This window comes from Pseudophryne corroboree, chromosome 2 (assembly GCF_028390025.1).
Source record: "Pseudophryne corroboree isolate aPseCor3 chromosome 2, aPseCor3.hap2, whole genome shotgun sequence".
In the NCBI taxonomy this organism is placed as follows: domain Eukaryota; kingdom Metazoa; phylum Chordata; class Amphibia; order Anura; family Myobatrachidae; genus Pseudophryne; species Pseudophryne corroboree.
This window is the reverse complement of record NC_086445.1, coordinates 39,157,384-39,170,802: the sequence shown is the minus strand read 5'-3', so window position 1 is coordinate 39,170,802 and position 13,419 is coordinate 39,157,384. Positions and strand designations below refer to the sequence as shown.

The following is a 13,419-nucleotide window of genomic DNA, read 5'->3' as shown; positions in this document are numbered from 1 at the left end:
TTAGCCCATACTTACCTACTTTGCTGCCTCCTCCTCCGGGGGGAGGCAGCGTTGTAGGTTTATGGGGGGCGTGGCCGGCAGCAGAATAGGCGGTTTGGGGCGTGGCCGGCAGCAGGATGGGCGGTCCGGGGGTGTGGCATCATGGTCGCGTCATCATGACTCCACCCCCCGCTGTGCAGAGAAACGAGGCGTTGCATAGCGGGGGCGGAGCTACGATGACGCGATTCAGCGGGAGGTTTGCCCACCTTTCCGGGGGGGCGGGAGGGTCACCCGATTTTCGGGAGCCTCCTGGCCATTCCGGGAGGGTAGGCAAGTATGCATTAGCCATGTGCTGGGAACCGGCATCGGGACAGGGACCCGGCCACACATAGTATATCTATAATTACAGCTATAACCTGAGTGACAGCTCAGCCTCGCCCTGTGTGCGGAATGTCACCTCACTGGTTTCTGTGTGTCAGAGACTTTTACTTTTATTTCCCTTTCCTGCTGCCAGCAATGGCGTCTGCTGATCTGAGACAGGAGCTGGACTGTTCCATCTGCCTGAGCATTTATACAGATCCTGTAAATCTGAGATGCGGTCACAACTTCTGCCGGGTCTGTATTGATCGTGTGCTGGATACACAGGAGGGGTGTGGAGTTTATACCTGTCCTGAATGCAGAACAGAGTGTCAGGAGCGTCCTGCACTGCAGAGGAACATAACGCTGTGTAACATAGTGGGGAGTTTCCTGTCTACTCGGCCAGATCAGGAGGAGACTGGGATCTTCTGCACTTACTGTATTCACTCTCCTGTACCTGCTGCTAAATCCTGTCTGCATTGTGAGGCTCATCTGTGTGATAATCACCTGAGAGTACACAGCAAGTCAGCAGAACACGTCTTATGTGATCCCACCACTGCCCTGGAGAACAGGAAATGCTCCGTCCATAAGGAGCTCTTCAAATATTACTGCACTAAGGACTCTGCCTGTATCTGTGTGTACTGTTCAGCTGGAGAACATCGGGGACACCAGGTGGAGATCCTGGATGAGGCCTTCGAGAAGAAGAAAGAGAAGCTGAGAGATGTTCTGCAGAAACTGACCATAAAGAGTGCGGAGACTGAGAAAAGAGTGCAGAGTCTGCAGGAGCGCAGGAGAGAAGATCCAGTAAAAGCAGCTGGTATAACAGAGAGTGTCACTGCCCTGTTTAGGGACATCAGGAGACAGCTGGAAGACCTGGAGAAGAGAGTCCTGAGTGAGATCTCCAGGCAGGAACAGCGCGTTTCACTCTTAGTCCCTGATCTGATCCAGCAGCTGGAAATAAAGAAGGACGAGCTGTCCGGGAAGATGCGTCACATTGAGGAGCTGTATAACATGTCTGATCCAGTGACTGTCTTACAGGAACCAGACACAAGTGATGTGTGTGATTCTGAGGACACAGAGAGACATGATACCCAGGTCCGTGGTGCAGGAGATCTGGATGCGAGTCTCATCTCAGGGAAATTACATATATTATTTGATATAATAGCAGGGATAAATAGAGGGATCTATGTGCCGGAACCTACAGATCTATTATTAGATGTAGCCACAGCTGGTAATGATATACAGATATCATATGACAAGAAAACTGCATCCAGGTCAGATATACACCAGAATCGTCCAGTAACACCAGAGAGATTTCAGAGTCCTCAGGTAATAAGCACCAGGGGATTCTCCTCAGGGCGACATTACTGGGAGGTGGATGTCAGTAAATCAGATGAGTGGAGGGTGGGGATGTGTTACCCCAGTATAAGCAGACGAAATCACTCAATCATTGGAGATAATAAGAAGTCCTGGTGTCTGTGTAGGTGTAAGGAGGTTTGGTACTATCCGTACTTATTGCTACATGACAGGTACGAGATCCGGATTGCTGGCAATATCCACTGTTATAGAGTGAGGATATGTCTGGATTATGAGGCAGGACAGCTGTCCTTTTATTCTCTGTGTGACCCCATCATACACTTACAAACCTTAAATGCCACCTTCACTAAGCCCCTACATGCTGCATTATGGGTAGGGGATGGGTGTATAACTATATCTGGGGGAGTCAGGAGCTGGGAGAGATAAGAAATCTGCCCAGAGACTGGTGACGTCACAGGGGGAGGGGATCTGACTGATGAAACACTTAGCCAATAGAGTGATGGTGATTTATGTCTGTCTCACTAATGCTGCGTACACACAGACCAATATATTGGGCGTTCTACTGAATGGCCGATATAGCACTGTGTGTACCAACAATATGTCTGTGAACACAGTCGTTCAAAGACATATTGCGTCGGCCCTGCAGCACACACGATGACCAGTATATCTACAGATAAATTGGTGCATCATTGTGTGTACGGGCATTCCGCCAACTGCCAGAAAACATGCCGCAGCAGCCGATGGTGATTGGCTGCTAAACTGGGCGGGCACATGCAAATGTCCGCCCAGTTTGTGACACCATTCACAACGGATCGGGCAGTATGTATGCACAGCACACTGCCCGATCCGGCTATAGATATATCTACAGATCCATTGATCTGCAGTTGTATCTACAAGTGTGTACCCAGCATTAGAGCTGTGATTGGCTGCAGTAACTGTCAGTCAGTGTATACCCTATGACTAGTCAGCTCTATGCTTGCTCCTATTGGCTGCAGTGTATGAAGATGGTGTTGTCCCTGTAAAGTTCCACCTATTGGGGGGTTCCATGTGTTTCTTACATAACACAAGATAGAATGGACTACAAATCCCAGCATGTCTCTCTAGGGGCTCATTTATCAAGCACATTTGCAATGCTATTTGGGTGTGATGTTAGCACCAGACTCGTATTGGAGAATGTGATTGCACCACTCGGATGTACAGTGTGATGCGGCACATGCAGGGTCAGGGGATCTGTAAGGATCCTGTCCGTGCGATGCTTTCACATCAGAGCCGGCACTCCTGTACATGTGCGTTCCGCTGACCACGCATGTGAGGCAGCTATTGCCAGGGAGGGTTCCGCTGCTTTCTGCGATCTGTAGCCCATAGGCTACAGCAGTATAATGCCATCTTCAGATGGCGGCAGCTACAGGGACCAACCTGTGGGGTGCATCACATTCCGGAGCTTGGTAAGTCTGGCAGCATCGCATCCCCCATAGAAACCTATGTGGCTGCAGGTACTGGCGGGAATGGAAGGACTGCAGCAGATATATCCATAATACATGCTGGTGATACTAAATATTTGCGTTTACCCCTAGAACACAGGTGTTTTCTGGGAATAAACCGAAATTATGTAATTATAAATGGCCCCATAATCTTTACTGACTGGACATTTGTCACATTCATAAAATATCATTATTATTTCTCTATGACAGAAATACTCATTATACAGTCTCCACCTTATACAGATGTCATGGCAGCTGTTATATAGACTGTATCTAACCAACCAATAACACTTAGAAGAACATTATTTTATATAATTCATCCACACAATATAACCCCCCCTAAAATATATATATATATATAAAGTTTTGCAAACTTTTTTCTTTTGTATCACGTCCCAAAAATTGTTTAACCACTTGCCTTGTGTGATTGCATCATATGCGACCACACCAGGCGATGTGTTATCTTACATGGTCGCAAACAATGTCAGAAATGAAGAGTAGTCGGCTGCCGGAAGATAATCTTCTAGCAGCCACCATTCACAAGCGACCTCCCATCCCCGAATGCATTCCTGCCCAAATGTCTGCCGATCATTACTGATCAGTCAGCACGGAAGATCCCCCCCAAGCAGCAGCTGCAGAGAGGAGCAGCAGCCTGGGAAATGTAAATGAACACCCTCAGTACCTAAAATTAAAAAAATCCTAGAATTTGTTTTTGTTTTTTTTTTGGGGGGGGGGGGGGGGGGGGAGGGGGGAATGTGTCAATTGAGTGATTCAAAAGGCCCAGATATAGGTCAAGTGGGTGACTGCGGACCCCACTACTACTACTAAAATACCAATGCTTTTAGTGATCCAGTTATTATGTGTATTACGTATTATGGGGTCTACTATTCCTTCCTATGGTTTTTTTAAAAACAGCCTGTAACATGGCAGGTAGGAGCTGATTGGCCGGTACTTTATCTCTCCCCAAGACTTAGTAAATAGATCCCTATATTCCTCAGTCCATACAGTGACATCATCATATATTACACAGATACATTATTTACTCACTGTAAATTGCTCATGTTACCATATTTCATTACTGTTTAGATGTGTCGCTGTTATATTCCTATGGCAAGCTTTCCCCCCCCCCCCCCCCCCCCCATTACCCTACACCCACCCTGATGTGTCACTTACCAGCCACACAATACCCCGGCTACCACATATCATCATGGCTGCCATGTGACAACTCCCAGCGTCCTCCCCTCTGACCCCATCAATAGAGTGCGACACATCATGAGGTGTAACCTATCACAGTCAGCGTATGTTCCCTCCTTACCCTGTGTTGTGTCATTCTGGTTGTGTGACGGGTATTGTGCTGCTGTGTTACTGCTGTGTATTGTGTACTACATACAACGAAGCATCAATAAATGTCTCATTCTCTCTCTTTATATTCATTTCTCAGTGTCCTGGGAGGTACAGAAATGTGTGAGTGTGTGGTGGGGGGTGTAACATGTGTAGACAGTCTATAACACACAATGACACACCATCATACAGCAGCCATGTAACTATGCATCTAGTACAGTAAGGAGTGTGGGGGCATCTCCTATATATACAGATCTCCTCTATATGTCTCTCTCTCATATCTGTGTACAGTAGCAGACTAGCTGGGCCATGTGGTTCTTATTTGGCGTTCTCAGCAATGTGTATACAGCATGTGACACATGAGCACGATGGTGACATCTGGCTACATGTGGCTGGGCCTACGTACATCTCTATCAGGCCCTATAGTATAACGTGGGGACATTAATAATCAGAAGCGTTCCTACACCAGACACCTCCATTACTGACGTTTGGGAGACACCAGTTTGCTTTTCTGCCAGGACACAATTTCCGCTGGATTCTGGTAGAACGATTAATTCATTTAAAATCAAAGACTTTGTTTTTTGGAAACATTTTAATAGTTATTGAATGTTCTACATCTTACAGTAAATATACAGTTACAAACTCTTGGCTTAAATGTTTCAGGGAGATCTTTAAAAAAAAAATAGAAACAGATTTTACATTTCATATTCACAAGCGAGAGCTGTGGGGCTTTCACAGATTCTATGCAGCCAGGGGCTTGAAGTTACTGCTTGGAAGACTTGCTTACTTTGCTTATTTTGTTTTTTTATATCCCACCATTATTACCCAATAAAGCTGATAAATCAAGAAGTCCAAGCTGTAGTTTTTAAATTTAATGACCACTGCTAAAAAAAAAAAAATCAATGCCTGATCAATAAATATAGTGGGATAGGGAATGAGAACTCAAATTTAAGGTTAGAGAGAAAAAAAATCTGTAGAATTTCCACAGCAGGACCATTATCGGTGAGGAGCAACACCTCCCCCTGCTGGACAATGTGTAAACACACCGCACATTCAGGCAGTCTGCGGTTGAATGTACACTGCTGCCCTCTGCTGGACAAGGAAACACATGACACATGCAGGCGGTTTACGGCTGAATGTGCAGAAAGTTAGTTATACATCTGTAGCAGAACTGTGAGAATTTACAGCACAACTAAAGCCATGACCAATAGACAAGGCTACTAATGACTGGTCTTGAGAGCACTGAAAGAAGGACTCTTGGAAAACTGGTCTTTGATAACGGGAAATTCACAGAGTTGTGGTAACGTGGAGAGATCAGCTTCTTCGAACTGTGTATTTTACTGAACTTCAATCAGAACATAAAACTTAGTTTATCAGGACTTACAAATGTATCCCATATAAAGCGTAATCATGTTCCATATGTATATGGGGTCTGAATATTACTGACAGTGTATATAAGATAGCTATGCAGTTGGATGTATATTTAATCTACTTAAGGCTCCCTATTCTGTTCTCATAATCCTTTGTTCATAGGACAGAATTCTGAGAATCAAAGCTTATTTCAGTATTATATTTTAATAATTTGTTAGGATGTTTGCAATACCTAATAACAATGGTATGGGGGAGTTTGCACATAGGAAGTGGCTTAAACTTACTACGGTACCTGTGGAAGAGGTATGAATACAATACGCAGAGCAGAGGTTGGCAACATGTCCCGGCCACATGTGACGTTATCTAGGTTGTGTAGTTCGAGCATCAGATGAACCGCCGCATGTCCTAAGCCCGATGTGCAGTGTTCTACTGGTCATGCTTAGTGGCTATACTGCCAAGATACGTCCACATCATCCTAGCAGTGTTTTGCTTAAAAAAGCAAAACAAAAAACATTTGAACAATTTTTTTTTCAAAAATAGTCACAATTACAAAATACAAGCTCCCGGCCTTGTGTTCTGAAATGATCCATAACCATAAATTTCCTCTACTTAAGTATAATAAACATCAACTGTTGGAACAAAACCTAAATAACACTTGTGGTATAAAAAGTGTCTTAAATTACATAACAGAACTGCAAAAATATAAAATAAGAAATGTAAAATGACTAATCATTCATAAAGTACCAGAGCAAATACTCACACACACAGATCAGCCTCTTGAAGGGTTTGTTTGGTCTCCAAGACACTGACATTTGGGCCAAGAAAACTATTAATATGCATTTTTTTTTTTTTTCAAGTCTTGCATTACAGCATGTTCAAAGCAAAGATATATTTTATATGTATATATAGATATAAGGGCTTGTGTAATTATGGTATAATCTGCAGTGCTAAAACCATTATAACTGCCTTATATTACCCTTGATAAAGCTCCGTTCATAGATTTTAAGACCGATGATGCATTTAATGGAAGGAAACGGTCTCTGCTTTTCAATCCAACTTTACGGATAACAAAAAATAAAATAAAAATAAAAAAAACCTATTGCTACATACAGAACGGGAATCACAAGACGGCAGCTACAGAAGTGCAAGTAGGAGGATTATGTGAAACACGCTGTGCAGCGGCTTTGTGATTAGTTTCTGGCTCTCAGCTGACAGCCTTAGGGGGAGGAGCGGAGCTCACTAATTATAATATGCTAAAGTATTAATAACGATGTCCATTCAAAAACATGAGGGTACATTTTGGGAGAAGTCACAATGAATGGAGGATCATCCCGCGGGGTGGCGATCCTGTGAGTTATCCGCTATAGACCCAGGACTGCTTGAACTCTGTGCTTCAGGTGGGTCAGGGCAGCAGCACCGGACATGTGACCCCTTTGGGGTAATTGCAGAATCAGTGCACCACCGGTTACTCCCATAACGCATAATAGTATCCTGCAGATAACGCAGAACATACACATTGCAGCTGCTACGCTATCCCCCCAACTGAGCCTGGTCTGCACAGATACAGCAATTGCTATGGGTGCAGTATCACAAGTAATAGTAATTATAGCTTATTATACAAGCTGGGCTGCAGATACAGTGTCATGTTCAATAACCAGGGTATTAATGTGGATCAGTGCATCATGGAGCAATCTGGGCAATCACAAAGGTTTGAGAGTCATTTGGTCGCACACTAGGAAAGGACGATTACACAGGATTGGTGTGGTTCTGTGGATTGGTTGACCACAATGTGAATTTGGCCACACATGTTCATTATTACTTCAGAGCCAGACACAGAGGTCAACGACCGACCCGAGACACACCAACGGAGGTCACCAGCCGACCTGAGATACACCAACAGAGGTCACCAGCCAATCTGAGACGCACCAACGGAGGTCACGGGCTGACCTGAAACACACCAATGGCGACACACCAATGAAGGTCATAGGGTGACCGGAAACATACCAACAGAGGTCACAAGCCAATCTTAAAACATACCAATGGAGACCAAACAATGGGATCGGAGACAAACAAACCGAGGTCATAGGGTGACCTCAAATACAAAATGGAGGTCATAGGGCAACTTGATTTTTCATCATCCCAGGCAAAACTAATTAGGATTTAGGCCTGACAGATCATCTACAATATCACTCCCAAGACGCTGCATAATAAAGCTGCACTACGGGGTACTCATACCGATCTATGTACTACGTCTATGCCAAACACTGTGAAATGGGCACGAGAAACCAATGGATGTGTTCTTTCTCTTACCCTCCAGTCACATCACAAACTATACATACTGCCATAAACAAGCGCTGCGACAGATAGTAACCGCCAATCATCCGTCACGTAACCCTCAAATCACGATACACGGAACCTCCCATTCCATTATCCAAATGGCCGCCACAGCATTGATAAGACAATGTGGTGCATCGGACACTGCTACCTACAACAGTAACCTACCCCTGTAACAACATTCCGTCCCTGGGCCTCCATGGCCTGCGCCACTACAATACAGCGTTACTTACCACATCGCACTCAGCGACCAACTCTGTAGCCGGTCAGACCTCGTCGTTATTCACTTTAATAATTCACAAGTCAAATCCTTTTTGTTGTACTGACGGAAGAAGACAATTTAATGTAGCGGATTAATGACCACTAATTACAAGGCTGGAAATAGGCCACAAACCGTCTCATCAGGACCATGTTGCAAATGTTTTTAGGCCGACTGCCTAATACGGTGCAATATTAGTCACGCGTGTGGCGGGCCTGGCTCAGAACCAATCAGGGACACGCATGGGATCCGGTGCACGAGAGGCAGCGCTGCTACAGGGGCAAATACCTTTTCCGTTTTTATCTTCTTGATGATTAGAGTATGGAAACAAGATGGGATTTGCGGATAAGAGTAACCTAGCACCAGTTGTAATAAAATGTCCCCCAAAACGAGTACATATGGGGACGGTTACTAACCCCACCCCCCCCAAAAAAAAAAAACACGCCACAAATAGCACATACTTACTGTACCAATACAATGTAGTATAATGGTTCTGGATTACTAGTATATTATAGAGTAATGTATGAGAGGAACATACTTTATGCAGTAGCTGCTGTGACCTGATTATATTGTACCATTCTGCAACACTGCATGCCCCACTGCGTCATCACACAACTTTGTTTTCTAGAATGGGAGATGGTTAATACTACCTTCATTCCTGTATACTGACGCCATTCCCAGAACTAAGATGAGCCCCCCTAATACGCCATCATAAGCAGTAAGTGCCCTGTGTTCCATATTGTGCTTATAAGAGGCTGGGAGAGCATACTGGGACTTGTGGTCCCACAGGAGATGCAAGCCACCGGCTGCCTCTCTCAGGCAGCACAATTATTGCAATGTACTAGCTGCCGCCTATTAGCCCTCCAGCAGTTACGAAAACAGTCCATGTTTTAAGGATATCCATGCGTGGGCACAGGCGACTAAATTAGTACCTCAGTCACTATGATTTAACCATCAGTATTCAACCATGGCTATCCCTAACACCTGGACTGCTCTGGGGTCTTGAGGCCGTCGGTAAAGCTGGTGTTGGCACATCTGCAGAACAAACAATTTTGTCTTTATTATAGATACAACCATAGGATACACAACACAGACATGTCGGACGACACAGATTTATATGCTTTAGTGTCAGTGAAGCAGACAGTGCAAAAACAAGATCCGTACCATTGTATATATAAAATGTGCAAAGTTGTGAAAGAAATACACACGTTTCTATAAGCAGACAGATATTAATACTAGTCTAGTGCGTTCCAAAACCTCTGCTTAGCGTGTACGTCTACCTGGGGACTACACAGTTCTGGTAGCCATTTTATAAGATGAATGAGGATATCACAGCCTTCCAATCAATTCACAATGAACCAGTAACATGACTGATCCTAGTGACATGATTGGCTGCCTTGTACCGCATATTGGTTCAGTCCACAAAATGGCTGCCACCGCTGTGTGTGTGACAGGTAAAGCACAAACAGGTTATATACAGATGCCCATGTGTTAAATGCACAGAACCAAATACATGTTGGGAAAGTACAGTGTCATGGCCACCACACATGAAAAACCAGAGGCAGCCATTTTGCTTTTTTAAATAGCTGATGCAAATGATCAATTTGTCTCGTGCCTCAATGGCGTCACTAGTTCCCAGTGACATCACAGGCAGGCTGGCTTTTGGTCAACCAACAAAATGGCTGTACCCACTTCTTCAAAAATGGATGTCAATGCCTGTAATGGGAAACTGCCAGCTAACGGCAGGTGTAATACAGGAGGCATGTATTCTGGTAGCGCATTCAGAGTGAGTCAGGCAGCCATATTTAATGTTCGTTATTAAATTGCAGTGAATTTAGTCACAGAAGGTGAATCTGTATAGTTACATTACAAGCTATCTAGACTTTATAATACCAATTAAAACCCAATTACATTACACAAACAAAAACAAAACAAAAAAGGAAAGATTTTTATTTTTCATGCTCACAAGACACATTCCTTCATCCTACTCTCTCCGATTATATATCACTATAATGCATTTTTATTAATACATCAAAGCACCATTAGTAAAACAAGATGGTGTCACATGTTCTAATGACATCAGCCGTAATCGTGCAGCTGGGGTATAGGAGGATTGCGTATGTGAGAAGATCTTATTCATTTTTAATGACGTCTCAGCGGCTGTTTCCTTCCCCACCGGCACTGGTAAGAGCAGGCATTGCCTGACAACCTTCAACACAAACATATGACCATTGACGGCCCCTACACACAACGCTACTACGGCTGACAACGGGGGGACTTGTACAACATCGCTCCGTAGAGAGGCAGAAACGTGTGTGTGTGTAAAGGGAAGGATTGGTTTTGTTGTGTACAGTATACTGAAGAGCTTTCAATTATTATAATAAGGACCGGTAAATCTATAATGACTAGCATACAGAGCGGCTTATATGGAGAAGCTACTGGTAACATGCACAGATAAACAGTCGACAGGTAAAAAGAGGTCAACAGGGACAAAAGTTCGACGTGACAATTTTTTGGCCCACACCTTCTATATTTCATGTTCTGTGACCACCACGGGTTACTATTCCCAATCGCAGTCCATGAAACCATATGGAGGGGGGGGGGGGAAACATGCGTCGACCGTTATCGTGTTAGCCTTTTGAACCTGTCGACCATATGGTGTCGACCGATTGACTATATAACTAGGCAGTGTCGATCTATCATCCGGATACCCATTTTTTGGTGGAAAAGGTGCAACATTATAACTTTTTATTTGTATTTTTGGGCCAAGCATACAAATTAAATATACCCCACTTCCTCATGGCGCGATTCCGGCGCACTTTTTTCATCTCTATGTTCATTTTGGGGGGGAGGTTACATATACTTCCAATAGACTTAGCCTACGTAAGTCATCTTACTGGGCTGTTTGCAGTGGAAGTATACATATAGCCTAAGCCTATGGGTCACGAATAAAGATAGATCCTTCCCTCTCAAGTAGCGGTCAGTATACAGAGTATATCCGTAAATGCGTCTGATAGTGTAATAACAATGTGCGCATTATCCCTGGAATATCACCACAATGGGAAACAGATATTCCTTTGCTGAGAGCTGAAACTCAGAAGAAAGACGTAGCAGAAGTTCCGGTTGCGGATTCTGAATCGGATGTTCTGCGACCGCGAGTCAGGGGGTATTACTCTTACTTTAGAATTCAGTGCAAAGCTGAGGTACTAACGTCGCAGGGGGAGGGGGCGTCACGTTTACGAACCAAACAGCTGAACAAATACGGGAAAATGTGTCTGCCATAAGAAAACGACGACATTTACAGCTAATACCGTATAAGGCTTCGTATATTTGCATATCTGCTGCGCGGAGGCAAATATTATAACGTGTGACTAAGCAGACTGTCCCCCGATATCTGCGATCTGGATCTACACTCGGGCAATCGTTATTCAGACGCTACTGGACTGAATCACCTTAAAACGCCTAAACACACATGCAGACTTGTACTGGTTCTACCTACGGAACACTGAGGCTTTCTACTGTAACACTGTCTCACAAATACAACGTCATGAACTAGAATAAAACCTGGCCGATTGGGGTCGCGTACGCCGGCCAGAGTACAGGTACGTTTAGTGGCGAATCTGTGATTGTCTGGTTGCCCAGCACGTTTGTGGTAGTGTCTAGTCTTCGGCGGCAGGCAAGGTCTGCAATGGCTGAATTATGCCCTTCAATGTGAGAGAAAAAAAAAACAATATACAAAACAAGGGAATAAACAGACACGTAGGTGTTTTGTGCTTTTACAGAAATTATTTTTTGCTATTACAGAACGTCACGTCTTATAATACCACTAGTTTTCCCATGAAAAACGAGTTTAGCAGCCTTGAATTTCAACGCAAGTTAAAACTAAAAAACAAAAAAAAACAAAAAAAACAAATCAAAAGTTAATCGAATTCTGCAGTTTTCCGATGACCGGTGTACCATTACGGCTTTGATTTTCTAGAGATTGTTCTAATGCTATTTTAAAACATAATTATAATTTTGGAAGACACCTTTTTTTTTTTTTTAAACTGCTTTTATGAAAAATTTTACCTAAAAAACAAAAAAAAACTAAACATTTCTGGGAACACGGGAAAAAAAAACGTAAACTAAAAAATGTTCAACGTTTAGCAAAATTTCTAAAACAACCCATTCATGAAAAAAAAAAAAAAAAAGTTGAAAAACAATATTGCAATGATGGTTAAAGCAGAGAAACCGGCCGTTCAAGGGAACGCTGTGGCGGCCCCTGCGCCCGGTGACAGCAAACGCATAACACATGTAAAAAAAAAAACCGGTAGGAGGTTAAAGAAAAAGCAGCTTTAACAAAAACACTAAAGATTATTAAAGTGACCGTTGCACTTTCGTGTTTCGTTGTTTTGTTCTTGTAGACAAACTTGGTGCCGTCGTCCGGATGTTGCGGCACCGATGTAAGACTTGAGCGTTTGCATACAACGTTTTACTCCAGACCTGCAAGAGAAACATTCTCAAACCAATGAAGCGGGGACAGAGTAGGTTATACTGTAGAATGCATTCACGTCTGCACCGGAACATCGAGTCTCGTCCTGTGCCCATTTGTACATATGGGGTTTCCTACATTAACAATCATTGAGATGTATTAAGCCTGGAGAAGTGATAAAGCAGTGATAAGTGCAAGGTGATAACACACCAGCCAATCATTACGGGTTTGAAAAATGACAGTTAGGAGCTGATTGGCTGGTGCGTTATCACCTTCCACTTGGGTGTGGTATTGAAAGTCGACAGTAACTAGGTCGACCACTATTGGTCGACAGTAACTAGGTCGACAGGGTCTTTATGTCGACTTGTTCTAGGTCGACAGGTCAAAAGGTCGACATGAGTTTTGAATGTTATTTTGGGGTCGTTTTCTTCGTAGAGTGACCGGGAACCCCAATTAGTGCACCGCTTCGCTCGCCATGCTTCGGGCATGGTGCCTTCGCTCCGCTACCG

General features: G+C 43.8%; 2 protein-coding genes across 6 annotated transcripts in view; one reads left to right on the top strand and one right to left on the bottom strand.

Annotated features, from left to right (window-relative positions):
* Nucleotides 1–495: 495 nt before the first annotated feature.
* On the top strand, nt 496–3,853 carry LOC134996423 (E3 ubiquitin-protein ligase TRIM11-like). Its single transcript, XM_063951188.1, has one exon. It carries the CDS (start codon nt 496–498, stop codon nt 2,077–2,079), a length of 1,584 nt encoding a protein of 527 aa, XP_063807258.1. The 3' UTR covers nt 2,080–3,853.
* A 6,519-nt stretch (nt 3,854–10,372) lies between these two features.
* The window catches only part of FAM168A (family with sequence similarity 168 member A), a 209,116-nt gene continuing 206,069 nt past the window's right edge, over nt 10,373–13,419 (bottom strand). For all 5 annotated transcript variants that reach the window (XM_063951189.1, XM_063951190.1, XM_063951192.1 and 2 more), the window contains one exon: nt 10,373–12,921. The gene's annotated coding sequence lies outside the window, so the exon portion shown is untranslated. The remainder of the gene's footprint in view (nt 12,922–13,419) is intronic.